The 18,111-nt window shown below is 41.3% G+C and overlaps 1 protein-coding gene across 11 annotated transcripts in view; it reads right to left on the bottom strand.

The window, feature by feature from the left end:
- Positions 1-18,111, bottom strand: part of MYBPC1 (myosin binding protein C1) — a 173,195-nt gene that overhangs the window by 132,896 nt on the left and 22,188 nt on the right. For 9 of the 11 annotated variants that reach the window (XM_075344695.1, XM_075344703.1, XM_075344705.1 and 6 more), the window contains exons 2-3: positions 13,848-14,090; positions 5,935-5,982 (exon numbers count right to left, since the gene is read on the bottom strand). In XM_075344695.1, the coding sequence (XP_075200810.1) occupies positions 5,935-5,982; positions 13,848-14,090 (291 nt within the window). The remainder of the gene's footprint in view (positions 1-5,934; positions 5,983-13,847; positions 14,091-18,111) is intronic. The other 2 variants (XM_075344702.1, XM_075344704.1) reach the window with 1 other exon arrangement.

The raw sequence follows: 18,111 nt of genomic DNA, 5'->3' as shown, positions 1-18,111 counted from the left end.
ACACTGTTGTTACCCCCAGTGTGAGCCTTTCAAACACTGAAGGCGGCTCGCACTTGGCTGAGCACCGATCATACCCAAGCACAGTGATACTCGCGCAAGAGGTGTTCATACATAAAGCACCCGATATCCGAATCCAAACTCTGTTTTTTTGGGTAAAGTTTGTGTTTGGTCCGAACACCGAACCTCGGGTTTGCTCATCTCCATTCATGAGTCTTGTTATCCAGGTATTTAGACAGGCCTGTCATTTATTGTTACTTAAGTGGGTAATTTTTCAGCACTCATCACCCCATCTCCGTTATCTTGGAGTAGACTGGAATATTTTAGCTTCATCACCTTTACACTGCAAGCCCCTAGTGTCACTGCCAATGATGTGTTGTGCGAATAGCGAGTACATTTTCTTACCAGTCTTCGGTCACACATTTCAATGAATGTGGCACTCTCTCAAGTGCCACAGTGTTAAAAGCTTTGAGGAAATTTAAGGAAGCTGTATTTGCTACTTGAAGCAAACCTGACTTAGTCTCAGATCCCAGTTGAACTGATGATTTATTATACCTTTGTATATTCTTACAGCAGTACTGCATATGTAAAGACAAAAAGCTGCCATTTTTACATGTTCAGTCTCGGGATTATTCAATTTCTCACATCAAACAGTGAAATAAATAGATTAATTATAAGATTCTTGTCTCCAATAAGACAACTGACACTTGGATTATGCCAACAAATATGCTTTCATGTGTCATCCAGTTTCTTAGTTGGGATTACTAGGTTTGCCCCACAAGTAACCAGCAGACATGTGATGCTAAACTTTTATTATGCCGACTCTTGTAGATAATCTAGAAAAATAATTATTAATGATGCTCTATGGGGTTTGTTAACATGTCAATTACCAACAATGCCATTCACTGAAGCGCTAATGCAATTGTTTTCTAGGAATTCAGGTCATCCACGTGGTTGGATTCTTCTGGCTTAAACACAGATATAATTTATACCATGTTCTAATTTTACACAGAGAGGGCAGCCAGGCTTTTTCAAGAAAGTGTTATGAGCTACATCATTAAAGGGAATCTGTCACCAGGTTTTTGCTACCAAATCTAAAAGCGGCATAATGTAGAGACAGACACCCTGATTCCAGCAATGTGTCACTAATGGTGGTGTCACACACAGCGACGACGACAACAACGTCGCTGCTAAGTCACCATTTTCTGTGATGTAGCAGCGACGTCCCGTCGCTGTTGCTGTGTGTGACATCCAGCAACGACCTGGCCCCTGCTGTGAGGTCGCCGCTCGTTGCTGAATGTCCTGCTTCATTTTTTTGGACGTTGCTCTCCCGCTGTGAAGCACACATCGCTGTGTGTGACAGCGAGAGAGCGACGAACTGAAGCGAGCAGGGAGCAGGAGCCGGCGTCTGGCAGCCTGTGGTAAGCTGTAACCAAGGTAAACATTGGGTAACCAAGAAGCCCTTTCCTTGGTTACCCGATATTTACCTTAGTTACTAGCGTCCGCCGCTCTAACGCTGCCAGTGCCGGCTCCCTGCACACGTAGCTGGAGTACACATCGGGTTAATTACCCGATGTGTACTCTGGCTATGAGTGCAGGGAACAGGGAGCCGGCACTGGCAGCGTGAGAGCGACGGACGCTAGTAACTAAGGTAAATAGCAGGTAACCAAGAGAAGTGCTTTCCTTAGTTACCTGATATTTACCTTAGTTACGCTTCCACGCGTTGCTGCTGGCTGGGGGCTGGTCACTGGTCGCTGGTGAGATCTGCCTGTTTGACAGCTCACCAGCGACCATGTAACAACGCAGCAGCGATCCTGATAAGGTCAGATCGCTGGTCGTGATTGCTGCTGCATCGCTATGTGTTAAACCACCTTTACTGGGCTGTTTGCGGTAGCTTTGATAAAATCACTGTTTTCTTAGCAGGAGATTATCATTACATGATAGTAAACCTGCTGCCAAATAGTCAGACATAATCATGAGCTTTGTATAACACAGAAAGTTGCCAATCAATGGGTTATACAGAGCTCAGCATTCACTAAACTGGCAGATCTGCAGCAGATAAAACAGTGATTTTATCAAAATGACACATCACTGGAATCAGATTGGGTAACAAAAACCTGGCAACAGATTACCTTTAAAGCATATAGACCACTGTTTCTTTGCAAGTGTTCTTTAACACATCTATCTTAAGTGCAGAAGCTGTATTAGCTCTATGTATTTGTATATATACAGTGTGTGAAATAAGTATTATGTCACCAATTTCTATGTAAATATATTTCTAAAGGTGTTATTGACAAGAATTTCTCACCAGATGTCAATAGCAATCCATCTAATCAACACAGGCAAAGAAATCACATCATAGATGTCCATAAATTATGTGTAATAAATGAGAATGTGGAAAAAGGATTGAACACATGGAGAAAAAGAGATCAAAAAGCTATGGAAAGTCATGCGACCAGCTGAACTCTATCAGTAATGTGAAATCAATCCTGACACTTAGTGAAAAATAATGTCAGCTGGTTCAACTGATGTTTTATCAAAAGGTGTCTCATTACCAAAGTGCCACACAAGAAACATCTCATGATGGGTAAAATCAGTAAGCTTTTGCAAGATCTTTGCAAAATTACTGATTGTATTGGTTACAGAAGAATTTCTAAACAGCTGAAAGTTCCAGTGAGCACTGTTGAGGCCATAATCTAGAAGTGTAAAGAACATCATTTCACCATAAACTGGCCATGACCAGGTGCTCAATGCCAGATTTCAGACAGAGGGGTGAAAAGAATTATCAGGAGAGTTGTCCAAGAGCCAAGGACCACCTGTGGACAGCTACAGAAATGCCTGGCATCAGTAGGTACAATTGTTTCAAAGAAAACAAAAAGTAATACACTCAACCTCCATGGCCTCTATGCTCACTCACCATGCGAGACTCCATAGCTTAACAAAAAGCATGTTCAAGTGCATTTTAAATTTGTTCAACAACATTTAGACAAGCCTGTGAAATACTATGAAAATATAGTTTGGTTACATGAGGCCAAAATTGAACTCTTTGGATGCCATAATACACACCATGTTTTTGAGGCCAAAAAGCACTGCATATCACCTCCAAAACACGATACCAACAGGGAAGTTTGGAGGTGGGAGCATCAGGGTGAGGGGCTGTTTTTCAGCATATGGCACTGGCAAACTTCATGTGATTGAAGGAAGGATGAATGAACAATTGTACCGAGACATTCTTGATAAAAATGTGCTGCCATCTGCCAGGATGATGAAGATGAAAGGGAGTGGACATTTCAGCAAGACAATGTTCCCAAACATGAAGCCAAGGAAAATCTCGATTGGTTTCAGACAAAGAAAATGAAGCTGCTGGAATGGCCGAGCTAGTCACCTGACCTGAATAAAATAGAAAATTTATGGAAGGAACTAAAGCTCAGATTCATAAAAGGAGCCCATAGAAACTTCAGGATTTGAAGAGTGTTTGTGTGGAAGAATGGCCCAAAATCACACCTGAGCAATGCATACAACGGGTTTTTCCATACAGGATGCGTATTGAGGCTGTCATCACCAACAAAGGCTTTTGTACGAAGTATTAAGTAAATGTTCCACATCACTAAATTTATGGACATCTATGGTTTGATTTCTTTGCCTGTGTAAATTAGACGGGTTGTTACTGACATCAGGTGATAAATTAATGTCAACAGCATATTTAGAAATATATTTATTTTGAAAATTGGTGACATGGTCAAAACTTATTTCACCCACTGTATTTGTATTTACTGATTTTGTGTTTCAACTACTTAAAAATATGATTAATTTAGCAAATGAATGACATAATTAAATATCAAATAAGACTATGTTCAAATTGCATTTCTGAAATATACGTCCAGCATATACTCCTGGGTAGGTATGAACCATAGGAAAATGTAAAAAAAAAACAAAAAAAAATTTACTCAATGTCATCTAATGTTTTTACTCAAAGTCACATAAAATAAATAATTTTGAAAGAGGTTGTTTCTAAAGCCTCAATTCAGATCTATGTGTCTATAGTTCTTGATTGTAAGCAAATGGATACTGCACGTGTGTTGCCATCTGTCTGTCCTTTAGATTTTCATTACCTCATTTTGGGAGTTAGTAAAAAATAGAAAATAGAGAGCTAGTGGATTAGGGTGTAATTGCATGTTCAGACTACATGACGTTTGTGGTCTGATACTATGGAAACATATTTGCCTGCATAGACGCTGTACTAAAGTATAGGGCATTTTTAATAAGACTATTTGCAAAGGTCCCTCCTTTCCAATTTTAGATACATTGATACAATTAATAAAAAATATATGTTAAGATATACAAAGCAATGATGCATGGATGTAATCACCACAGTCTCCATCATGCACGTGCAGCCTCCATTCTGTCTTTCTAGCCACCGCAGTCCCTATCATACTGGTGCAGCTGGCATCGCCTGGCAACTTTCGTTCCACGGTCGTGCAAATGTTCTCCCCAGCCAATGTTACTGTTTGGTTAGTTCCACTCGAGTTCCAGTTCTGAAAATTAAATCCCACTCTTCTCTGAAATGGGGACTTGAACAGAACTAACCGCACAGTTACTTTGGCGGGGGGGGAGGGGGACATTTGGATGGCGCACACGAACAGAAGTGCCAGCTGCACTTGGATAATAGGGACTTTGGTGGCAAGGAAGGCGGAACAGAGGTTGCCTGGCAATGTCTGCTGACTGTGGATGATGGGGACTGTGATGGCCAAGGGCTATGTCAAGGCGTGTAACAGAGCAGGGAATTGAGCATTTAGCTCAATGGAGCACTGAGCGTTCCGAGCACCCCGATGTTCGATCGAATACCAAGCAGCATCGAGCGCACTCACTTATCTCTATTACTATCCAAAACCCAATTATACAAAGACCAACATTGCCAAAAACAACACTGCCAAGTATTCCCTAACTAAGAACACATATAACCACAACATAGTGAAGAAATAATACCATCATACTTGTGCTGTGAAAAACATAAAGGAAAAGTGGACAACTATAGTCAGATTAGGGGACGAGATGTAGTTACATGACGGAGCTGCCATGTGCAGAAGGCCTACATCATCAAAGACCCAAACCAGTCTTTGATTTACTATAGTATTGAATCCAAAAGAGATTATTAACCATGGTCTCAGGAAGGCCCAGGATGCCTAGTCCAGTAAGATCATAACCAACCCAGTGGTCAACATGGCTACTACTGATAACTCCTACGTGCACCATAAGGAATATAAACGGTCTTTCACCATGAAATAATGTCAACAGAACTCCAATGAACAAGGGGAGATTTATGGAAATATAACCTTTATAACCTTTGTTAGTGACAAATCTCCAAATTATTAAATACAATCCCGAAATGCATTTATATGTCAACTTTAGGCTAGATTCACACATCTGTCTTTTGTGGTTCGAGTATGGACTATAATGCAGGACCAGCCGTGGGTCTCATAATCCGAACTTGATAGCCCCTATGTAATTATGAGAATGTTGAGTTTAGGTCAAGAGATACGTGGCCAGTCCATGCAAACATGGATTCTTGAATCCTAAGTTTTGAGTAAGGACATCCTTAAAGCCTGTACAGAGGGTAACAATCGTGAAGCTTGAGAACTATTTTATGAACTAAATGGTTTTAAAACATAGGGAGGCAGTGATTGTTTTTGATCATTCGATATCAAAAAGCCTAAACTCCTATACCGTACATGCTTAAGTCAAACTTACTTATATAGTGTATTAATGTATCTTATGTGTATATAACAAAATCCTTACAAAGGGAATATAACCAATCAATTTTTCAATTAAAATTATGGTATGTATTGTCGGAGTAATGGGGCTATCTACTTAGTAATGTCTTAAAGCCACTTAGCTGAAAAGTCACTAATTTTAACAGCATTATTCACATATACTGACCTTCTCCAGGAGGTGGGGGAATTACATTGCTCTCCTTAAGTTTTCCCTCTGTAAAAAATAAGTTTGTAATTTTAAAACATATATATGTTCAGTAAAACAGTGTGATTATGATTTCATAAGGATAATATGTTATGACAAAGCATTACATATAAGAAGTACTATTATTTATTAATTATATTAAAACTAGTAAGTATATTAAAAACTGATTTAATTCTTATTCCAAAAATCAACCTTTTTTCATCTATATATTTTGGCTTGAGCCACGCACTACCCAATATTGTTTATGCGGTAGGTGTATTGTCCAAACCAACCCTTTAAAGTGAACATGACAAGAGGATTTTATATTTCAAACTAATGACTAGTAATGCACAAGGACTTTAATGCTGATTAAATCCTTATCTTGACTGTAGAAATCCAGCTTTTGATAAGTCATATGCAAATAAGCTGCAAGTACTTTTTTGTGGGATAGTGCACTTGCAGTTCTCCTGCCTCTCTCCCTATTCCTCGCCCACTGCTTGCCTCCTGTGCCTGGCTGACAGGTCATTCTTGTTTCAGTGACCATCTCTCCCTACTGAGATCTCTGGTCAGCACCATCAATGCCTGGGGTATTGATGTAAATCAATATTGCGCGTGCGCCTCTGTTGGCAAGTCCCAACTTGAAGCACTTGCAGATCATTTGCTTGGGATTTTAAAGCTGTATTTGTGTGAAACTGCTAATTGGATTTCTACAATGAAGGTATGGATTAAATTATCATGAAAGGGCCCGTACATATACTATATGTCATTAGTTTGCGGCATAAATTCCTTACGACATGTTAACTTTAATATTGAAATAGCCCAGCTTTCTTTTGTAGCTCAATGAAAATTTTCCTAATTGTTTCCAGTCTTAAGCTGGTGTCACACATAACGACGACGACAACGACGTCGCTGCTACGTCACCATTTTTGGTGACGTTGCAGCGACGTCCCGTCGCTGTCGCTGTGTGTGACATCCAGCAACGACCTGGCCCCTGCTGTGAGGTCGCCGGTCGTTGCTGAATGTCCAGCTTCATTTTTTGGTCGTCACTCTCCCGCTGTGACACACACATCGCTGTGTGTGACAGCGAGAGAGCGACGAAATGAAGCGAGCAGGAGCCGGCACTGGCAGCTGCGGTAAGCTGTAACCAGCATAAACATCGGGTAACCAAGGGAAGACCTTTCCCTGGTTACCCGATGTTTACGCTGGTTACCAGCCTCCGCTCTTGCTGCCAGTGCCGGCTCCTGCACTGTGACATGTGGCTGCAGTATGCATCGGGTAATTAACCCGATGTATACTGTAGCAAGGAGAGCAAGGAGCCAGCGCTAAGCAGTGCGCGCGGCTCCCTGCTCTCTGCACTGTGACATGTAGCTGCAGCACACATCGGGTTAATTAACCCGATGTGTACTGTACCTAGGAGAGCAAGGAGCCAGCGCTAAGCGCGGCTCCCTGCTCTCTGCACATGTAGCACAGCGACGTTATGATCGCTGCTTCTGCTGTGTTTGACAGCTAAGCAGCGATCATAACAGCGACTTACAAGGTCGCTGTTACGTCACCGAAAATGGTGACGTAACAGCGACGTCGTTGTCGCTGTCGCTTAGTGTGACACCAGCTTTAAGGCTGCTTTACAAGCCGCAACATCGCTAACGAGATATCGTTGGGGGTCACGGAATTCGTGACACACATCCGGCCTCGTTAGTGACGTCGTTGCGTATGACACTTACCAGCGACCGCTAATGATCTGAAACCTGCCAAAAAATCATTGGTTGTTGACATGTAGTTTGTTTCCTAAAAATCGTTGCTAGTTTGGTACCCAGGTTGTTCGTTGTTCCTGAGGCAGCACACATCGCTACATGTGACACCCCGGGAATGACGAACAACAGCGTACCTGCATCCTCTGGCAACGAGGTAGGAGTGTCTTTCATGCGGCTGCTCTCCGCCCCTCCACTTCTATTGGTGGCCTGCTGTGTGACGTCGCTGTGACGCTGCACGAACCTCCCCCTTAAAAAAGAGGTTGTTCGCCGGCCACGTCGTTAGGAAGGTAAGTTCGTGTGACGCGTACCAGCGATATTGTTCGCCACGGGCAGCGATTTGCCCGTGACGCACAAATGACGGGGGCGGGTGCGATCGCTATTGACATCGCTAACGATGTCGCAGAGTGTAAAGCGGCCTTTACTCTATTTAATAACTACAGTATAGGATTGATGAAGATAACTGACTACAGAGCTTAGCTATCTCCGTCAGTTCCATAGATCTTGAATGGAGTGGTAATGCACATACTGTACATTCCCACTATGCTTTTCAAATTGGGGTGCATAGATCTCTATTTTGTTGAGATTCTGTGGGACCCAACAGTGAGACTGCTAACGAGAACAAGTCATCATCCAGTGGATTGGTACTTTTCATTGTATGTGGGCCAACCTCTCAACGTTTGTAGGAATGGCTAATAAATACAGTACACACCACATTATCCCTGACTTACACATCGAACATGCTAATACTTGATTGCCTCCTACTGTAGAACATTATATCATGTTATGGAGTAAATTGAACCATACAGAGACTATGGATAGCTGAAAAGGTTAGTTTTGTCCATTTTCTGGATGTTCTGCATGTAACTGTCAATGCTAATTTATGACTATACTGTTGTGACATGCAAGCCGGAGGCAGATATGTGAGAATAAGCTAAATCTGGTGTGTTTTGTGACTTTACTACTGCAGTCTGGTGCAGTCATTGAATAGTTGGTCATGCCAAGTGATCTGATTTCCATGAAAACCAGACAGGCCTCAGTTCACAGCAACAATCAATTGGTATTTTGCTGATTTTTCTTATGGTGTTGTTATCCACAACAATTAAGATTAAAACAAAATGAAATGTTATTTCCAATTAAACACTCTACATCTTCATTAATTTTAATTAGGACTGATGAAGAACTGCTGAATATTAATGTTCTGATGAGTCCATTGACTGCGAAGAGCTCAATAACATTGGAGTATGTGGCACAATATTTTTTAGGCTGCCTAGAACACTTTTTTTGTGCTTTTGTATAACTTTATTTTTTTCATGTTTTAGTTTGCTTATTTTCAGATATAACTAAGGATAACGCGATTGCATATCGTCTCATAGAAAAATGTGCTGTCATGAGCGGCCATGTGGTAACATGATGTGACACTTAATGACAGCGAGCTGCTGACAGCAGTTGTGTTAGTTTATCCATGGTGACACTGTGAGCACTTTACATAAACCTTACTGCTGACAGCATATTGGCAATTTATAGCAACATTACCTATGCAACCTATGCCATGACATAATGGCAGGATATGATCTGGTTTTGTGCCCACACGTTTCGTGCAGCAGTTTCTCAGTAATGCTAACACTTGTTACTATTATTTCTTCAAAATGCAACAGTGTCTTGGAATTTCCACTCTTTTATTTGGAAAGCATTTCTGACTATGTAGTTTATACTTCCAAGGGACTTTGTCAGCAGGTTTTTACTATGGAATCTGAAGACAGCATGTGATGTCTCTCTTATCAAGGTATCTGCTGTTGATTAAACCAAAGCTGACTCTGTTAGCATGTTTAGAAAATAACGGCAATGTGCCAAGAAAGTTTTTTTGCAAAAATACAAAGTATTTTATTTTATTTGTAGAGCAATGCGACATAGGAACACACAGAAAGGTGCAAAAAAGTGAATTAAAAACAATGCACACACGCACAAAAACCAGGGCAGCGGTACATCTCAGGATTATATATATATACAGATGTATGAACTAATATGGTTGGTGATAGATCAAAAAGGAGGGTTAGTCAAAGTGGACAATGGCTTGATTATATATTTGTTAGGAGTAATCTCAATATACTATGCCTGGCCACTAAAGATCTTACATAATTAAATTATCGACACTTTCGGGGTTAATGCAGGGTTAAAGCTGCGATAGCAATGGTAATGGGAATATGCTATGCAATAAAGACTATCGTTGATGGCTAGAATAGTATCTTTGTATCACTATAATACAGTAGCAGATAATATGAAGAAAACTACTGTCAGCGATATACATATCAATCCAATCGCTTATCTGTACAGCAGCAATTAAAGGTGAATTTTAGATAAGCGATATGCATATGGATTAATCAGCCATGGCAAAGATAACATTACATCCCATTACCGAAACAATTACAGGGTTAATACAGGGTTAAAACTGCGATAACACAATTGTTTAACTGTACAGCATGAATCAGAGGCAAATTATGTATAAGCAATGTGCATATAAATTAGTCAGCTAACACCAAGATAACATTATATCCCATTACAGAGGATAGGCAGCAATAGGTGAAAACAGTATGGGATATAATGTTATCTTGGTGTTAGCTGACTAATTTATATGCACATTGCTTATACATAATTTGCCTCTGATTCATGCTGTACAGTTACAATTGTGTTATCGCAGTTTTAACCCTGTATTAACCCTGTAATTGTTTCGGTAATGGGATGTAATGTTATCTTTGCCATGGCTGATTAATCCATATGCATATCGCTTATCTAAAATTCACCTTTAATTGCTGCTGTACAGATAAGCGATTGGATTGATATGTATATCGCTGACAGTAGTTTTCTTCATATTATCTGCTACTGTATTATAGTGATACAAAGATACTATTCTAGCCATCAACGATAGTCTTTATTGCATAGCATATTCCCATTACCATTGCTATCGCAGCTTTAACCCTGCATTAACCCCGAAAGTGTCGATAATTTAATTATGTAAGATCTTTAGTGGCCAGGCATAGTATATTGAGATTACTCCTAACAAATATATAATCAAGCCATTGTCCACTTTGACTATCCCTCCTTTTTGATCTCTCACCAACCATATTAGTTCATACATCTGTATATATATATATAATCCTGAGATGTACCGCTGCCCTGGTTTTTGTGCGTGTGTGCATTGTTTTTAATTCACTTTTTTTGCACCTTTCTGTGTGTTCCTATGTCGCATTGCTCTACAAATAAAATAAAATACTTTGTATTTTTGCAAAAAAACTTTCTTGGCACATTGCCGTTATTTTCTAAACATGCTAACAGAGTCAGCTTTGGTTTAATTACTGTTTATGGTGACTGCTGAGAAACTATAAATTGTTCTTGATATGGATCAGTGTATTCTTTTGTAGCTAATAAATCTGCTGTTGATTACCTGCAATGTTTGCTTTAGCACCAAGAGATTATCATTGCTCAGACTACATTGCCTTGTACCTTCTAGTCTCACATGCACCTGCTGAGACTTGCAGCTCGCTGTCTATAGACATTGTAAATACAGAGCTTTCTCAGCTCTACTGCATCTAAAAACTCTGATTGTGTTAGAACCGTAAGCAGTAATCTAAGTGATAGATTATTAAATTCAGGGTCTCTGCCCATATCATGCTGCTCTCAGATGAGGTAGCAAAAACCTACAGTCAAATTTTCCTTAAAGGGTTTTTCCTCAATCAAGTTTTATGTAACCAGAGGCTCCTATTCTTCTAAAACAACAAACATAGATGGTACTCACCCTTCCTGGATCCAGCACCACCTCCCTGGTTCTGCTCTGGTTTTTGTATACTGGCTGCAGGGGTGACATTTTAACTAGAGTGTAGATCATGCTGCAACCAATCACTGAGCTCAGCTAATCATGTCGAATGGACCTTTGATCATAACGGTGATGTGCACTGTAGTCTTGATGTCACTGCTGCTGGGAATATCCAAAGGTTCAAAGCACCTTTTTCATGGGTTGAAGGTGGAGCCAAATTTACTCCTTGTGGTGCCTGAGACTTTTCTTAAAATATATGTCACTGCTGCAAGTAGTATACAGAGACTAGAGCAGCAGTGGTCAGGTGGTGCTGGACCCAGGGAGGGTGAGTAACAACTATGTTAATTGTTTTAGCGGTACTATAGGAGTGGTTGGGGACATAAAACCCCTTTAATATTTCTCACCAAATCTTAGAATTTAAAAGTTAAACAGCAAACACCTATAAATGATAGATTCGCCACAGATTTTACTTTACATTATTCTCCTACAAAATCATAACTTTACACAGGGTGGATTTACCACAAAATCCACAGTGGAGAAAAAAATTGCCATGTCTGAACTTACCTACTTTCTGATCTTGACTTAAACCTTGACAATACCAGTGAGTTAGTCATCAGAACAACGATATTGCAGCCTTAAAAAGTCCCTATTGCCTATATAACCGATAACTGCTAGTGTGGTGTGGGTTTCACTGCAGAAGCTTCTATCTCACATTCTTCCCTGGCCACAACACATACAATATGCCCTGCTGCTTTATTGAAGACTGTAACACTAAGAAGATAGCTGTGGCAGTCATCAATGGGCTTTTCAGAGTCAAAGGTTTGGAGCAGCAGGGTTTACTTTCTGCTGTCTGGGGATGAACCAGTCGAGAACAGGAGATTATGAGCCTCTAGCTCAGGGTTCCTCAACTCCAGTCCTCAAAGCCCACCAACCGATCAGGTTTTCAGGATTTCCTTAATATTACACAGGTGATGGAACTATAGCTGTGGCAGTCATCAATGGGCTTTTCAGAGTCAAAGGTTTGGAGCAGAAGGGTTTACTTTCTGCTGTCTAGGGATGAACCAGTAGAGAACAGGAGATTATGAGCCTCTAAGTCAGGGTTCCTCAACTCCAGTCCTCAAAGCCCACCAACCGATCTGGTTTTCAGGATTTCCTTAATATTGCACAGGTGATAGAATTATTTCCTGTGTAATAGTGAAGAAATCCTGAAAACATTATCTGTTGGTTGGCCTTGAGGACTGAAGTTGAGAAACACTGTTCTAAGTGGTGGGACCCATACCAATCTAAAGGTCGCTTTACACTCAGCGACATCGCTAATGTGATGTCGTTGGGGTCACGGAATTTGTGACGCACATCCGGCCTCGTTAGTGACATCGTTGCATGTGAAACGTACGAGCGACCGCTAACGAGCAAAAATACTCACCTTATCGTTGCTCGTTGACACAGTGCTCTATTCCCGATTATCATTGCTGCTGCAGGTACGATGTTGTTCGTCATTCCTGCGGTAGCACACATCGCTATGTGAGACACTGTTGGAACGGCCGCCGCAATAAAGAAGGAAGGAGGTGGGCAGGATGTTCGTCTCGCTCATCTCCGCCCCTCCGCTTCTATTGGGCGGCCACTTAGTGACGTCGCTGTGACGCCGAACTAAGCACCCCCTTAGAAAGGAGGCGGTTCGCCGGTCACAGCGACGTCGCTAGGCACGTAAGTAGTGTGACGGGTCCGAGCGATTTGCCCATGACGCACAACCGACGGGGGCAGGTACGCTTGCTAGAGATCTCGCTAGCGAGATCGCAGCGTGTAAAGCGGCCTTTAGAGTTCCAGCAGACAGGTCAACTTGTTTAAGCAAATAATTTTTGTCTGAAATCCACCTAAAAAGTGCTTAAAAGAGCTAAAGAGAATAAACATATGCACTGCAATGTCAAAATGACTTGATCTATATCTATCTATCTATCTATCTATGTATCTATCTATCTATCTATCTATCTATCTATCTATCTATCTATCTATCTATCTAATAGTGTTGGATGATCTTCCTTGAGATAAAGAGCCATTCTTCCTGCTAAAATTACGGACAACACACAACCCAACACCAAATTCAGATTGGCTTTTCTCCCCCACATTCGACAGCTCCATCGCTCTACAGACAGTTAGAGGTCTTCGTTCCCCTCTTTTTATGTTAGCACATGATAAATGTGTCTGGCTCTCTGGCTCAGTCCATTACGTTCATCCTTTATGTCCCTGGACAACCCCTTTAAGGAGTTTTGTGGAGGTTTTTTACTAGACAGAATGTGAAAAAACTATACTTAATAAATGTGTTTGGGTTGTATTCATACCTTCTTTAAAGCCAGCTTTGGCTTTAGCATCTCCTCTTACAGCTGAAATCTCCTCCTGATGGGTGACTTTATTATCAACGATTACTGTACGCTTTGTGTGCTCAGTTTGGCTCACAGATTTCTCAGTTTTTCCATCCTGCTGCCATTTCATTTGCACTCCCGTCTTGACGGTCTGGGTCGTGATCTCAGTTCTACTTCCACCTGCTACATGAACAGTCTTTTGTTGGTCAGTGAAAGTAGATCCTGAAATATAAAAAGAAAGACCTTGTCTTGCCTACAGAAGGGACAGTGCTGTGTTTTCACAAGCTTTTTTCAGTACTATATTTAGATGATTTAAGCGTCAAAAGGATTGTCTGCTCTATTAGTCTTTATGACAGGTGCAGCGTAGACAAGTGCCAAATTCACTTTTTCATGACAGCTATTCTGACAGATACTGTGATGTAATTACCGAGTAGCTCAGAGAGGGCTATTCTGTATACATGCTACTTGTCTTGTGATCTTTGTGACAAAAATAGTGGATTGTTATAATGAGAGTTGTTAGTATGCATTTATATGAATGCATTACTTTAAGCTTGCCTTTTTTGGTGTTATGCAATGACAATGTGCATGGAACAGTAAACCATTTAGAAGACAATCTATTTAATCTACAATGGAATATATGACAAAAAGTACTCCATGATGATTTCCCAATGTGCATTATTTTCCACATTTAAGACAGACTTTCAAACCACAGCCTAAAAAAAAAGTTTGTTGGAGTAAATTGCTTCAAATTTATTTTAAGGGGAATGCATCTTAATTAATCAAGCTTATTTTGGACAGTCCAAAAGTCATAAAAAAAAATCTGACTTCTATGTGCAAGCATAAAGTTTGCGTGAACATTTGCACTTTCTGGCTTTATTGTTAAAGGGAATCTGTCAGGTGATTTTCTAGTACAATACTAATGTTATCTTTTAATAGATCTTAAGCAGACCTTTTAGGATCAGTAACCTTTATTGTTATTGCTATAGCTTCTCCTGTTCTCTTGTTGTACACCCTTGAGAAATCAGTGTGTAATGTTAGCTATTCAAGTGTATGTAAATACAATTTGCATATGTACTGCTCCCCTCACCCATCTACCAGTTTACTCCCTATAAGTGCTGAAAGGTGGGAGGTATAGGTGAAGGCAGCAGTGTAAATTCAGTTCAATCCACTGATACCAGCACTAAGAGATGGGAGGGGGGGAAGGGCATATGCAGTTTGTATTTACATATGTCTGACTAGTTATTACATCACACTGATTTCTAGGGAGCTTACAACAAGATAACAGGAGAAGGTACAGCAATAAAATGTACTGATCCAATTAGAGCTACTTTAGCCTTATTTAAAGATAACATTAGTATTGTATTAGAAAATGACCTGACAGATTCCCTTTAATAAATCTGTCAAAAAGTTACTGTATTGGCTGAGTAATGCTACGTTCACATGCCCAACAATCAACTGTTAGAATGGATCCAGCAGCGATCTGGTGGCAAAAAAGTTGTTCAAACACAACTTTTTTCTCTGCTTTTAAATAATTGATTTCAGTTAGAGACATTTTTGTAACTTTGGAGTCTATGGAAAACGGATCTGATAACTGATTGCAATTTAGGCATGCGTTTTTCTTTTATTTGTAAAGGATCAGTTTCCTGCTTACTGGATCAGTTTCAAAAGTAAGATAAAAAGAAATCTGTTAACGGATTCATTTTCCATAGACTCTAATGTTAGAAAAATGGATCCTGCTTAAATCATTTATTTAAAAACGGACAAAAAGGTTTTGTCTACCCAACATTTGGCAACTGATTGCTTCTGGATCTGTTCTAATGGATTATTACTGGATCTGTTGTAAATATGAATTTAGCCTAAATGAGAATAGATATAAAGGTACGTAGATGGGTAGATCATATAGCTACTAAGGGACCTTTGAGTCAGACGACTTAGGGCTAAATGGCCCCACACTCCCACTTAGCATACAATTTTATCAGCATCTGCAGGTTCCCTGTTTCACTATTCAGCCTGCACGTTTGAGTCTCAGTACAGCAGGCACAAAGACATCACTAGAACATACCTCCTGTGCAAAGTCTGAGTCCACATGCTGAACAGAGCAGAGAGGTGCACTGGAGGAGTACAGCTAGGTGAATAGTTTTTTTTTAATTAATTTTATCAGACAATAACATCATACAGAGTTGGAAGGCTATGGTGTGCTGTGGGGGCCATCAAAGTGTGTTTGGGAGGTACAGTAGGGGCATCATACTATGTTGGAGGCCATCATACTGTCTGTGGGATCATAATGTGTGTGGGACATCATACTTTGTTGGGTGTGTGTGAGCAAATCACAGTGTGTGTCGGGTGCTGTGAGGGCCATCAAACTGTGTGAAGTGCTGTTTGTTTCCAACACACCATTTTTGGAGCTGTGGGGCTATTATACTGTGTGGAGGCTATCATACTGTGTGGGGTTACTGTGGTGGCCATCATACCGTGTGGGGCCATTATACTGTGTAAGTGTCTGTGATGCTATAATACTGTGGGGGGGGGGGGGGGTACTGTAAGGCCAACATACAATATAATGGGGTGTGAAGCCATCATTCTGTGTGGGGGGCTGTGGAAGCCATCATACTGTGTGAGCAGCTTCAAATTGTGTTCGTGGCCATGAGGGGGTCATAATGTGTAGAGGCTGATGGGGTTATAATACTGTGTGAGGGACTGTGGGAGGCATCATACTATAGATGGGATTATACAGTATGAGGGAATTATGTAATAATACTGTGGAGGTTCTGTGGGAATATCATACTGTATTTGGCAGACTGAGAGTATCACTCTGTAGGGAAAAGAGTCACTGAAGGAGCTTAATAATGTGTGTGGGAACTTAGTGGACTTCATACTCTGTGTATTGTAGGAGGCTAATACTCTGTGAGGAGAAATTGTAAGATCATCGTACGTTGCTGGGAAACACTATCGAGACATCATACTGTTTTAGGGGCATCATACTTTTCTGGAGCACTGTGGAATCATATTTTGTTAGGGCACCATAACAACATCATAATGTGTTGGTGGCACTGTAAGGGCATCCTATTTTGCTGGGTGACCTGTAGGTTCAACATTCTGTGCATGTGGCGGGGTATTATTTTGTGTGGGAGCATTATACTCTATGGGGTCTATTAAAGGGCTATCATGGTGGGTAACAATACTTCAGCAGTGGCTTCAATAGGAGGCAAAATTATAGTTTAAGGGCCACAGTCCCTCTTCCTGTGTTTAAAAAGTTGGGAGATATGATGTTCTGTAACTGCTCCTATCTGCTATGACCGCACCAATTATTTTTTTGGGGAGAGATGGTGACCCAGTTAGAACTTTTGCTTTGAGGGCCCCAAGATTTCTTTGCACGCCCCTGATATATACTGAAGATGGTGGCTTAAACCTTAGGGAGGGGCAATAAGGTTGGAAATGGGACACAATGGCAGAAACCATTGATGCACTCTAAATAGACAATATATAGAGGCAACAGAATGGCTGCCACTGTTCAGTGGTACATTTTGAGTGGATGATGCTTGAAGCATTGTGAGTGACTAGAAAAACTCAACATTGAGGCTAAAATTTTGGTGGCAGACTATGGCTTACACTTCACAGGGATACAATATTACTCGTACTTTATGGTTAAAAAAATTTATAATTGGTAGAGGAAGGTTGAACTTGATGGACATATTTCTTTTTTCAACCTATGTAACTATGAAGCAATATGTCTGCCATTAGATGGATGACATTTCATCTGACACTGTATTTGAGGGCAAACTGTAGTTGGCATTTTGTCTGGCACTGCAATATATATGTCGCGGGCGGGGAGGACGCCGCCGCTGCTGGTTGCTCGCCAACGCTCGGGTCCGGCGCTGCTGAGGCTGCTCGGTGGCTCGAGCGGTGGGCCGGATCCGGGGACTCGAGCGGCGCTCCTCGCCTGTGAGTGAAAGGGGTGGTTGGTTTGGGGGATTTAGTCCGTGACGCCACCCACGGGTTGTGGTGAAGGTAGGCACCACCGCTGCTGGTGACGGGGATCCCGGGAGCGATGGTGTGGAGCAGCTGGGATGTTGTTTTCCCCCTCCGTGGGTAGGGGTCGGTGGTCCCGGGGTCCGGTGGTGAGACGGGGAGGCAGGGTTGGTGAGGTGCAGGGTTGCAGGGACAGCGTGGCGCGGTGCCGGATGGCACGGGTGTACTCACTCAGTAAGAGATGCACAAAGTCCTCGGTAAACCAAACGGCTGG

The sequence above is a fragment of the Anomaloglossus baeobatrachus genome, chromosome 4 (genome assembly GCF_048569485.1).
Source record: "Anomaloglossus baeobatrachus isolate aAnoBae1 chromosome 4, aAnoBae1.hap1, whole genome shotgun sequence".
Taxonomy (NCBI): Eukaryota; Metazoa; Chordata; class Amphibia; order Anura; family Aromobatidae; genus Anomaloglossus; species Anomaloglossus baeobatrachus.
This window is presented reverse-complemented; position numbering and strand designations above follow the sequence as displayed.